At 57.5% G+C, this 12,748-nt stretch overlaps 1 protein-coding gene across 1 annotated transcript in view; it reads left to right on the forward strand.

The window, feature by feature from the left end:
* The first annotated feature begins 5,862 nt into the window (after positions 1 to 5,862).
* The window catches only part of EXOC3L2 (exocyst complex component 3 like 2), a 16,614-nt gene continuing 9,728 nt past the window's right edge, over positions 5,863 to 12,748 (forward strand). The window contains exons 1-3 of the mRNA XM_032388955.1: positions 5,863 to 6,385; positions 9,133 to 9,754; positions 11,789 to 11,900. Of these exons, the coding sequence (XP_032244846.1) occupies positions 5,863 to 6,385; positions 9,133 to 9,754; positions 11,789 to 11,900 (1,257 nt within the window). The remainder of the gene's footprint in view (positions 6,386 to 9,132; positions 9,755 to 11,788; positions 11,901 to 12,748) is intronic.

Below are 12,748 nucleotides of genomic sequence, written 5' to 3' on the forward strand. Positions count from 1 at the left end.
CTCTGCAGGGTGAGGGCTGGGGTCTTGGGGATGGGTTGGGGGAGCTGAGTCACTCCTTCCCAGGCTTAGCAGGGAGAGCTGCAGTTCTCCCAGGCACCACGAGGGGGCAGCAGATCCCCTCCCTCCACACACCTGCCCACCACACCTCAGGCCCCACCCCGGCTCCCCTGACCCCAGCAGTGGCCCCACCCCACTTCCCAGACGAGGGCACTGAGGCTAAATGAGGGGGGAAGCTACAAAATGCTGAACCTTAAAAATGATGAGCCTGCTTCTCCCTCTGCTTGCTGCTCCCCCCAGCTTGGGCTCTCTCTCTGACAAATAAATAAATAAAATCCTAAAAAAAAAAAGAGCTCTCTCTGCCCCTCCCCCCCTAAAAAAGGGTGAATTTTTATGGCGTGTGAATTATATCTCAATAAAAAATTAAATTTTAAAAAAGAGGAGGAGATCTGAAAGCTGTCCCCGCCCACAACAGGCTGGCTGGTTCCAGCCAGGGCTACTCACCGCCTTCTGATTACCTCGATCCACACTGACCTGCTGAGGACAAAGCCTCCCCCTCCCCTCTTGGCCACTCAAGCAGCTCCTTTCCCAGGGCCCATTGTATGGCAAATCCAGTCCTTGATCGGAAGGCTTCAGACCTTGGAATCTTAACCCCTGACCCACTTCTCCCAGCCTGAGTGTCTACAGAGCCCTTCCTGGGGCCAGGGACAGAAGCAGTGATCCCTGAATCCAGCCCTGACCCTAATCCCACACCAACCCCAACTTTGCCTAGGCACGTGATCTCTTGTCCCAGGCCTAACACCTGGGACGCTGGGCCTGACCTCCCGAAAGACTCCCTAAACCTAAAACCTTAAAAGTAACTCTAAGGGGCGCCTGGGTGGCTCAGTTGGTTAAGCTACTGCCTCTGGCTCAGGTCATGATCCCGGAGTCCTGGGATCGAGCCCCACATCGGGCTCCCTGCTCAATGGGGAGCCTGCTTCTCCCTCTTACCCTCTCCCCTCTCATGCTGTTTCTCTCTCTCTCTCTTTCTCTCTCAAATAAATAAATAAATAAAATCTAAAAAAAAAAAAAGTAACCCTAATCCTGCATCTAACCCCACCCAATCCCCAACCCATTCCCAGCCCCCACTGCGCCTGCTACACGCATCCCCAATTTCCAATCCTTAGCTCTAATCTATCCCCATGTGTGCACTCGGTTATAGGGATATAAAGATGAACAGGTAAGCAAAATCTGCTTTGAATTCACATTCCAATGGGAGAGTCAGAAACTCTACAAGGGAGGGACACCTGGGTGGCTCAGTCAGTTAAGCGTCTGCCTTCAGCTCAGGTCATGATCTCAGGGCCCTGGCGTCAAGCCTTGCTCAGCGAGGAGCCTGCCTCTCCCCCTGCTTCTGCCCTCTCCCTCTGACAAATAAATAAATAAATAAATAAATTCTTAAAAAAAGAAAAAGAACTCTACAAGGGAGACAGAAAGCTTATCATTCAAATTGAGGAAGGTGATATAAAGGAATTGACCAATCAGAGCCAGTCCCTGGGAGAGAGAAGGGTTGGGGGGGGGTGTGGAGAAGAGCTTCTGCTGCTCAGGGAATGTCTCCTTTGAGGAACAGATGCTGGAGCTGAGGCCAGGATAATGTCGAAGGAGGGAGCCATGCAGGGACCTGGGGACAGGGCCTTTTAGGCAGAGAGAACAATTCCAAAGCCATGCCCAGTGCCACCCCCTTTCGGCCTCTAATCCCAGCTTCTGGGCCAGCAGAACCTTCCTCCCTGTCTCTACTCCAGAGCGAGGACCCCGAAGGAGAGCTCTGGGCCCGTGTCCAGCATTGGTGTCTCCCCAGGGTGCCCAGGATGGTGTTGTCACCTTGGAAGGCGTGAAGAGCAGGCAGGAGGGGGGGCCGATTCCGGGTGGGGATGAGGGTGGGGGCCGGGCTGTGGCCTTGTCCTTCCCAGCACAACCCCAGCTTGGCCTAAAAGGGCAGACAGATAAAGAGTCCTTCCCGCCCCTGGGCCCAGAGAGGGAGGGGTTTCCTGACAGGAAATTGACCTCCTCTAACCCCCCCCCCCCAGTTCCAAGCTCTAAGCAGTTCTGACTGAAGTGTCCTCAGGGCAGGACAGTAGCCGCAGGGACAGAAGGACGGAGGCACTGACTACGTACGAGGTGAGTGTGCTGGAGGAGGGGGCAGGACCCGCATGCCCGCAGCCCGGGGCCCCCCCTGGATCTGGGCTGGACCAGAGGTGGTGAGAACACATGCCCTGAAGCCAGGAGAGGCAGGAGGCAAAGAGAGAATGTGGGGTCTGACCTCAGGAGGGTGCCAGCGAGAGGGTAGGAGGAACTGGGAGCAGGAGGAGGGCGCAGGGAAGAATTTGGGGGCCCTGGGGATCCAGAGAAGCTTCGAAGAAGCAGGGAGAGTTTGGACCATCAAGGGAGATGAGACCCAAGCCATGGCTGGGTCTGATGCCCTCTGAGTTCAGGTGGGAAGACCGGCCAGAGAGGGATGGGTGCTTTGCTCCATCCCCAAGAGATGGGGGCTTGGAGATGGGAGAGAAGACAGGGCTGGGATGGAGAAGGAGCAGGAGATGGGGTTCAGAAGGAAGGTGTGCGTGTCACCAGGCTGGGCTGGTGACAGCATTGTTTGGGGGCAAGGTCTGGGTGGGGGTTGTGTGGTTGGGGTCCAGTGTGGACACAATGTGTGAGGGCTGTTCTCTGATACAGACTTGGGGACTTCTGCAAACGGGTTAAGCTGCCCGCGGAGGGTTTAGGGCTTTGGGGGAAAAGGCTGGCAGCACGGAGGAGGAGGGGGGAGGGGAGGGGGAGGAGCCGGAGCCCAGAGAGGGAAGCTGGTGGCCAAGACATCCTGTGGGAGGTCGGGAGGCTGGGGGCTTGAGGGATGCCTCGGAAGTGAGTCAGGGGCCGGGCACTGGGAGGCAGATGAGGGGGCTGGAGGGGGCAGGATGTCGGAGCCAGTTTGCAGAGGCGGGTGTTGGAGCCAGGAAGGGGAAAGACGAGGGGGCCGCTTTTCAGAAGATGTTGCAGTGCGCTCTGAGGATGTTGGAAATGGTTTGGGGGTATGGGATCCAGTTTGGGGATGGATGTGGGAGCCAGTGGGGGAGTGGCAAGTCCAGTTTGGGTAATGTTGACTTCTGTTAGAGGGAAGTGGGAGCCCCCTGTTTTGCGGGGGGAGGTGGGGTTTTGGGGGGATGATGGAGGCAGTTCCGGGGGACAGTGAAGCCATTTGGGGGATGAAGCACAGAGAAGCCTATTTGGAAAACGAAAGACAGAAATCGGCGTGTGGCTTGTGTGTGTGTGTGTGTGTGTGTGTGTGTGTATGTGTGTATGTGTGTATGGGGGGGTAGTATCGATTTCCCACAGCCGTGGGGGCTCCAGGCAAGGGTTGGCATGGTGACTGCCTCCCTGGGGGACAGCGGACCATGGAGACTGGAGAGAAGCTTGAGGGACAACAGCTGAGGTCTAGAGGCTGAAGTCAGGGAGGAAAGAAGGGGGTCACCACCACGAAAGGAGATGCCCTCGCTCACAGCCCAGCCAACTCAGGGCCCTTTGAGCATCCTTCCAGATGATCCATGCAACCCCCCGACGCCGACCCCTGACGCCTGCCCAATCCCGACCCTGTCCCTCACCTGCTCAGAACCCGTCCCAGTTCAAAACAACCTACGTGGCCAGCAGTAGGAGAACGTGTGAACGGCTGACAGCCGATCCAGGTTTGCCCCACAGCCCTACGGTGGAATAGTACGCAACAGTTAAGAGAAATCAGCTAGAGCCACAGAGCGAGGCGTGGCTACATCTCACTTGTATGTGAGCCAAAAAACAGCCATCGGACAGCAAGTTGCCGGATACGCATAGTATGATAGCATTTACAGAGAGCTTGAAACCACGTGAAACAATGCATTATTTCTGGCTGCAAGTCTGCGGAGGCATAGAGTAAAAAGTCGGCTTGGATGGGGGACACACATCCCGGATCTGCTTTCCTTGGGGGAGGGCTAGAGTACGCAGGGTCAGGAGGAGAGTCGGGGGGCTTCGGTGCATCTGTAAGGCTTGATTCTTAAAATAAATAAATAAATAAAGTCAACCTGAACCAAATAGAGCAAATGTTTGCATTAGATGCTGCTAGGATTGGAGGCACAGGGGGTGTTTGTTTTCTAATTTTTTCTGAATTTCTGAATGTTTGAACTATTTCATCATTTTAAAAAGCGCCTTTCCGTGGCTCCCCAGTGTCCTCGGGAAAAAGCCCAAGTCCCTCCTCATGGCCCTTTGAGGCCTTGCATGTCCTGCTCTTTACTGACCTCTCCAGCTTGACTCCTCCTCACCCCCAAGGAATGAGGTCCTTCCCTCCTTCCTTTGTTTCCTGTTTAGCACCCATTCATTTCCTGAGCGCCTGCCCTGGGAGCTGGGGACACAGCGGTGGCTGAGACAGCCTGACCCTGACCTCTCGGGGCTTCACAGTCCAGTGGGGGACACAGACTCATCCCCAGACAGTGACAACTCAGGGTAGGCAGGGCTGGGATGGGGGAAATCCCGACGGGGGCGACTTGACTCAGCCCGGGCATCAGGGAGGGCTTCCTGGAGGAGGGGGCTTTGGGGCTGAGTCCTAAAGCATGAATGGAGCGGGGAGAACAGGTTTCCCTGTAGAAGGATCAACACAAATGCTGGCACCCAGGAGCCTGGAGCAAGGAGGAGGAGAATGTGGGATAGCAATGGTGAGGAGCATAGCTGGCGCATGAGTGCAGCTGAATTTTGTCCCAAGGGCAATGGGGAGCCATGCAAGGTTAAGAGAAGGAGAGGGAGCTGGTTTGTGGTTTAACGAGGTCTTCAAAGGTGGGCTGGGGGGCGGGGGCAAGACAAGAGCCTGGAGACCAGGGAGGAAGTGGAGAAGCCAGAGGGGGCTTGGACTGGGGCAGGGGGCCATGGAGAGGGAGGAGATGAGGGACTTGGGAGATGGGATGAGCAGAACTTGGGAGATTTCAAGCCCCAAGAGGGCAAGAACTGGGTCTACCTTGGCCACCACTGTGTCCCCAGTGCCTTCACCGGGCAAATACCTAGTAAGGTTTTTTTTAGGGGGGGGGCAGGGGGAGGGTAGTAAAATACATAAAACATAAAATTCACCATAGGAAGCACTTTAAAGCGTAGAATTCAGCCGCATCTGGTGCATTCACAGTGTTGTCAACCATCACCACTATGTACCTGCAGAACATTTTCATTTCCCAAAAGGAAACCCAGACCCATTAAGCAGTCACTCCCCAGCCCCCCTCTCCCAGCCCCTGGCCACCACTCATCTCCTTTCTGTCTCTATGGATTTGCCTGTTCTGGACATTTCCCAGGAAGGTTTTGCTCAAGGAATGAACAGCGTGGGGTAGAGGGGACAGGTGTGCTGGCGGGACAGGGGAGACGAGGCGGGTGCCTATGTGTGGGACTGGCTGTCTGGGTAGACGGTGGGGCCTGAGTCCCTATGCAGCTCTGCCCTTCATGGGCTGTGCCAGCTTGGCAAGGACCCTTCCCCTCTCTGAGCCTGTTTCCTCATGGAGTAGGAGGGCCCACAAAGATGATGAACCCTCCAGGCAGGAGTAAGGCAGGGAAAGGGTCTGAATGCCAATGCTTGGGGCGGGGCGGGGCGGGGGAAGAACTCCAGCCCCGGAATCAACAGGTCTGGGTCCGAACGCTGGCTTTGTCCCTGAATCACTGTGGGACCTTGGGCATCATCTGCAAAATGGGCATAATAACAGGACTAACCTCATGGGATTGGCAGGTGCTCAGACTGGGGCCTGGCAGGGGCATTGTCATCAGTCATCAACACCAGTACCGTCATCAATCCCATTAATCGTCCATTATGTTTTCCCCAGGTCCCCGCCTGTCAAAATGCCCATCCTGAAGAATCTAGGGGTGGCAGACTCCAAGGTGCCCAGGGCGGGGACCCTGCCCCTGAGGTCCTCTCGGAACCCCTTTGAGGAAGTTCCAGGATTGGAAGAAGAGGAGGTTGGGGAGCTGGGGACCCTGCCCAACGGAACATCTTGTCGCCGCCGGGCCACCCTGGAGAAGCTGGCTGGCCTGGCCCCCTTCCGGTTGGCCTGGCCCCCTGGCCGGCGGGCAGGCAGCCCAGGAGATGGGCAGCCCCGCTCTTTCCTGGGCCGCGTGCTGACACCGGGGATTCGCAGGAGCTCGGCAGATTTTGGCCTCCTGGCCAGGCTTCAGGGGACCCGAGCCCAGGGCGACGAGGAGGCGGCTGGGGAGGCTGCTCGGAGACTGGCCTTCCTGAGACTGGGACGCGGGCCCAAGCCCCGCCGGGCGTCACTGGCCGAGAGGGTGGTGCCCGCAGGCGAGGCGGCTCCTGAGCCCCCGCCCAAGGTCCCCGAGCCCCCAAAGGTGAAGGAGCCTCTGTCAGGTGAGTCGGGAGCCCCTCCCCACACCTGACCTCCACCTGTGATCCCACCTCCGTTCCCTTCTCCAACTTCTGTCTGCCCACCTCCATGTAGGACACCAGTCCGCCCCCCTGCAGTCCTAATCTCCATCACCAAGCCCAGGCTCTAGCTCCCTGTCCACACCTACCCCCAATCCATCCCACTCTCCACGCACCACCAGCTTCAATCTCACCCCCATGTCCTGTGATAAGTGAATCACCAACTTTGGTCCCATCCCCTCCCAATCCCTTCCCTACCCCCAATTTCAACCCTCCTTCCCTCCCTCCCTTCAAATTTAACCTCCAACCCATCTCCTTTCAAAGTCTCCACATCCAACCTTGACCTTCTGCCTCTCCCTAACCTCCATACCCCACCCCCTTCCCATCCCCAGCCCCAACCCTGGCCCCAGACCACAACGCCCACCTCAACCTCCTCCTTCACCCCTAATCTCTTCTCCTTTTCCATCCCATTCAGAACCCCAACCCTAACTCCATCCCAGTCCCAAACCCCCAGCCTCCACCTTTAACTTCATCCCTACCTCAACTCACGTCCAAGCTTCATCTCAAACTCACTGCCATGCCCAGCGCCTACCTTCCACCTGCATCTGCCAGCTATGTCCCCCACGGCCTATGTCCAGTTCCTGGGGCCCCCGTAGTCATCGAGTCCCACATACTAGGTGGCTTAAACTATTGAAGTCTATTCTCTCAGTTCGGGAGGCTGGAAGTCTGAAATCAAGGTGTCAGCAGGGCCACATATCCTCGGAAACTCAGAGTGGAATCCTTCCTCACCTCTCCCTGCACCTGATGCTTTGCCAGCCAACCTGGGAGTTTCCTGGCTCTCGGCCACCTCACTCCTGTTCCTTTGTCTCCACACGGCCTTCTCGCTGTGATATCACATCATCTTCCCTCTGTGACGTCACATCATCTTCCCTCTGTGTGTGTCTGTCTCTGTGTCCAAATCTCCCCTTTGTATCCGAACACCAGTCATACTGGATTGGAGCCCACCCTATGACCTCATTTTAACTTGATTACCTCTGTAAAGAACCCGTCTCCAGATAAGGTCCCCATTCTGAGCCACAGGGGGGTTAGGACTTTACACATCTTTTTTCTTGGTGGTGGTGGGGGGGCAATTCAACTCAAGACACCATTCTCAACCCCAAACTACCCCAAGCCCCAGTGTCTTCTTCAATGTCTTTTTGGTTTCCACCCCATATGTATTCCAACCCCATCAGCCATCTCCACCTTGGGACACACCCATGTGCTTATCCCCAAGTCATCCCTTTGTCCAAACACCATCTTTAACCATCACTGTGCCCAACGACGCCAGGATAACCACCCACCCACCCACCGGGCCAGTGCTGTCCCACCTACAGCTGCAACCGGGTCCCCAATTTAGTCTCCCGCCCAACCCCCAACACCGGCCCATCTCAGCACCCACCTTCAACCCCAACCCCAAGCTAGCCTCCCCCTTCATTCTTAATCCCATCTCTACCCCCACCCAGAGTCCCCATCCGAACCCCCCATTCCCAACCTCCACCCACGTTCCTGGCCCCAACTCATGTCCAGATTTCATCTTCAAACTCACATCCATCCCCACCTTCATTCACCCCCGTCCTCACTCCTAGCCGCCCCCCCCCACACACACACACCAAGGCATGCTGCCTCAGCACTGGGGACCTCAGGAGAGCCCTTTCTGTGTATCCTCTACATCCTGGCCAGAGGCTATTTCAGCCCCGGCTCCCTGGGGACTGGGAGGGCACTTCAAGGAGGTGAGGAGGGGGTGACTGGAGCCCCCGCCTTCTGGAAACGGATGGGCAGAAATAGCGCTGGCCAGGAAACAGTTTCTCTGCCAGGGAGGAAGTGGAGGGGGGTGGAGGTGTCGGGGTAACCCTGGGCCACCAGGACCCTCCCTTTGCCTTCACTCAGAGGCCTCCCAACCCCATGGGGCTGGCGCTCCGGGGAGTCTGAACTCAGAGTCTCAGATCACCCCCACAGCTATCCCACCCCCAGGAGACCCCGTCTCTGGTCTTGCTAACCTCTCCCCACCTCCAAGCCTCCACTCTGCCCTCTGATCTACTCCGCCCTCCAAGCCTTCTCTCCACCCTCTCCCCCTACCTGGCTCAGACTCGCCTTCCCCCAGCCCTCCCATTGCCCAGATCCCTTTCTCTAGCTCTGATGCCCTTTTCCTGTCCTCACCCCTCAAATATCCTGACCCCTTCCCATATCATAACCCACTTCCCAATACCCTCTGCCGTCCCTTGCCCCCTGCCCCTCTCCCTTCTGCCTCAACCCCTTACCCCCACTTCCCCTGATTTCTCCCCATCCTCCTCCCCCTCCCATCCTCTTCCTAGTCTCCTGATGATGCTCTGGTCCTTTAACCTAGTTCCCTTATCCAGACACCTATCCCATCGCCCACCCCCCTCTGCCCGTCCCTAACCCTCTCCTGTCCCCTCCCCCAGGTCCTGGCCCTCTCCCTCACCTCCTCAGCGTCCCCTCTCTCCCCGCTCCTCCCCTTCTCCTACCCCTCTCGGGTCTTCCTGGCCCCCCTCTCCTCATCCTCCACCCCTGGGTACCCCTCTCCCTCCCTCCCCCGACCCCCTTCCCTCAACCCCTTCTCCTGGAACGTCCCCGACTCCTTTCTCGGCCCCCGTCCCCTCCCCCCTGCCCTCCCCCCACCCCCGCCCCCCGCCCGCCCGCTCTCCCCCCCCTGACCTCCCGCTCTGCCCCCACAGTGCTGGAGATCCTGAGCCTGATCCAGCAGCGCGAGCTCGCGCGAGCCGACGAGCACATCCTGGAGCTGGAGGCCGAGGAGCTGGCGTCGTCGGGGGGCGGCGCGCCCGGGCCGCCCGGGGCCGAGGGCGCGGGCGGGGGCCGCCGCGCGCGGGACGTGGCGCTGCTGTACGAGGCCCTGCAGCGCGAGCTGTGGGCGCTGGTGCGCGAGACGCTGGCGGGCCCCGGGCCGGGCGCGGGCGCCGTGGCGCAGCTGGGCCGGGTGCTGCTGCAGGAGGAGGCGGCCGACGGGCGCCGGGGGCCCGGGGCCGCCCGCAAGCTGCGCGCCCGCTGGGCCGAGGCGGTGGGGCGCGCGGCGCGGGAGCGCCTGGAGGCGGCGGCGCCCGGGGCGCCCGGGGGCCTGGCGGGGCAGCTGGAGGCGCTGCGGGCGCGGCTGCTGGAGGATATGGGCGGGGTGCGGGGCCGCCTGGCGCCCGCCTACCCCGCGGGCCTGGGCGCCTTCGGCGTCTACCTGCGCGGCTACCACGGCGCGCTGGCCGAGTGGCTCGGGGCCGCCGCCCGCCGGAGGCTGCCGCTGGCCGACCGCTACGCCCTCCTGCACTGGCACAACCAGGTGTACCCCAGGTGAGGCGGGGCCGGCTGCCCCCGGGTCGCCCAGAAACCCCCCCAGCCCTGGCCTCTTCAGTTGCAACAGCTGGCTCTTCAATCCTAGAATCTTAAAGCCGTTGGCCCTCCCGGGCCTCGGAGCCGGTGACACGGACAATCCGAGCCTCTGAGCGCTGTCCACCGTGCCCGTGCTGGAACCTTAGCGACATCGGTCCTTCCGGTCCTCAGACCTCAGCACCTCCCAGTCTGAGAACCTTTGCCCCGTGGACCCTTCCAGTCCAAGGACCTCAGCATCATCCCCACTTCCGTCCTTAGACGTGTAGCAGGGCTAGAATCGTGGCACTGGTGATCTTTACAGATCTAGAACCTTCGCATGGTGGACACTTACACCCCTAGAACCTTAGCACCGTGGACCTTTCCGGTCCAAGAACCTCAGCACCATTCCACTCCTGCATCCTTAACCCATCGATCCTTCCAGTCCTCAGCACTGTGACATTTACAAGCCGAGCCTCTGAGCGCTAGCCACCCTTCCGCGCTAGAACCTTAGCGACATCAGTCCTTCCAGTTCTAACACCTCGGCACCCCCAGCCCAAGGGCCTCAGCGTTTCAACACTTCCACCCTTGGAATCATAGCACTGCTCACCCTTCCAGTACTAGAGTCTAAGCATTGTGGATCCTTCTTGTTCTAGAAGCCTTGCATTGTTATCTTTCCATTCTTAAAATCTTAGCACCATTGACGCTTCCAGGCCTAGAACCTTCCCATCATTGACACGTATACTGTTAGAATCCCAGTACTGTTCACCCTTCTGGTCCTAGAATTTAGCACCGTTGATCATTCTCATCCTAGAACCTTTGTACCATTGACCCTTCCAGTCCTAGTACCTTAACACCACTGACTCTTAAATACTAAAACCTTAGCACCAACATCCCTACAATCTTGGCATAGTTGACCCTCAGAATTCTAGAAATCCTAAACTGCTCTCTCTTTAGATCCTAGGGCATTAGCCGTGTTGATTCTTCCAATCTTAGAACTTGAGCACTGACACTTTCAATCCCAGAACCTTAGCACCAATGAGACTTCAAATCCTAAACCTTAGCTTCATTCCCTCTTTAGAGTCTAGAACTTTGATACTGTGGCTCTTTCCAGCGTTAGGACTGTGACGCTCTTGGTCCCTTGAATTCTGTCACCTTAGCACTTAGAACCTCAGCACCACTGATGCTCCCAGTCCTAAAATCTTCACACTGTCGAGACTTTGGATCCTAAAACATACCCATTCTTGTGGCCAGGGGATGGAATATGATTAACCATGACTCGGTCACCTACGCACTCTGGGGAAAGGGAACTGGCCACACCCAAACCACATGTTGGCGAGCCAGTGGGGTGGGTGGTTCCTCAAACAAGATCATCCTGCTGTCACTAGAAGAATGGGAAAGCAACAGCTAGTGACATCGACTTCCTAGACCCCCTTTGGGAATATGTGTTAAGGACGCTCTCACACCACCTATGAGAGATGAGGCAGGACAGGGAGTCTGGAAAGCTTCCTGGAATGGCGGGGCAGGAATAGGAAGATGGTGCTTCTGGCTGAGAAGATGCCATGGGCAAAAGCTTGGGGTGCGTTTGGGTGGTGGTGGAGGGGGGATAGGGAGAGTGACGGTATCACCCAGGGCAGTGTGCAAGACTGTAGCATCGGGGAGTGAGAGCTAGACCCAGGAGGCCTCCAAGGCCAGGTGAGGTGGTAGGGACAAGGAGCGGAGGCGGGAGGAAGCTTCTGTCTGATGAAGCTGATCATGGGAGAGATCTTGTGTGCCAGACCATCAAGCCTGGACTTGACCCCTGCAAGCCTTGCCCGGACACCATTCATCAGGGAGCTGACTCAGAGAGCTGGAGCCAGGGGAGCAACAATTCCAGAGACTTCCTTTGAGGGATGAGCAAAGCCGGCCCCTAGAGAGGAAGGGAGTGGCCCAGGGTCACAAACACCCTGGGTGTGGAGGGGTTCAGTTGCCCCAATCCCCCTCTCACAGACCTCCCTGTCTCTTGTCCCCCACTCACAGAGAGGTCCTAGGGCTGGTGGACCTGGTAGCCCTGGAGAATGGGGAGCTGGGGCCCCTTCTGTCTCCCGGCACCCTGCGGGGCTTGGAGGATGAATGTGTCACAGACGTTAAGGTACTGGGGGACTTGGGAGCAGAAGGGACTCTGCAGGGAGGGAGGGGTCGCACTGGGCTTGGGGGCCTCTCCTCTCCCCCTTTGGCTACTCCCATTTCCCTTTTCCCTTTGTGGACTTCTGAGTTCTGCCCCCAAGACACAGAAACGTAAACCCGTACCGATCACTTCTGCCTTAGGTTCAATGTTGTTACCCAAGCACCCAGCCAGGCGTAGAGAGCATCAGTAAAGGTTCGATACATTCCGATACTTCAAACCCAAATCGTAGAGCAAGAGTCAGTCACAGAAACTCAGCTCACGGTCCCAAAGCCTTGTGGAAGGAAGGCATCACAGCAAGCCCTGGACACAAGCAGGACAGACGGTCAGCATGGTTAATAACTGGCCAGGCATGGGCACCAGTCCGCAGGATGGTCCAGCCGCGAACACCCAGCCTGGCCCCGGGGCTGTTTCCCACCTGAATTCCAGTCCTGCCTCAGCCAGAGAAATCAGAATCTTTGTAACCTGAGAGCCTAGAATCTCAGACTCCAACATACCTAGATTCTCAGATTCATTGAAGGGAACATTGGACCAGAGAATCAGAGATGCATAAACCTTATGATCCCAGAGCCTTGGAATTCTGGAATCACAGAATCTGACTCTCTTGAGCAAATTGTTTTGCAGAACCTGGGGAGCAGAGCCTTAGGACCATCGAATAATGAGAGAATAGACCCTCAAACTCTCTGGCTATCAGATGGAGGAAGCTTAAAACTCCAGACCCTTTTCTTTTTTTTTTTTTTTTTAAAGATTTTTTATTTATTTGACAGAGAGAGACACAGTGAGAGAGGGAACACAAGCAGGGGGAGTGGGAGAGG

Source organism: Phoca vitulina, unplaced genomic scaffold (assembly GCF_004348235.1).
Source record: "Phoca vitulina isolate PV1807 unplaced genomic scaffold, GSC_HSeal_1.0 scaffold52, whole genome shotgun sequence".
In the NCBI taxonomy this organism is placed as follows: domain Eukaryota; kingdom Metazoa; phylum Chordata; class Mammalia; order Carnivora; family Phocidae; genus Phoca; species Phoca vitulina.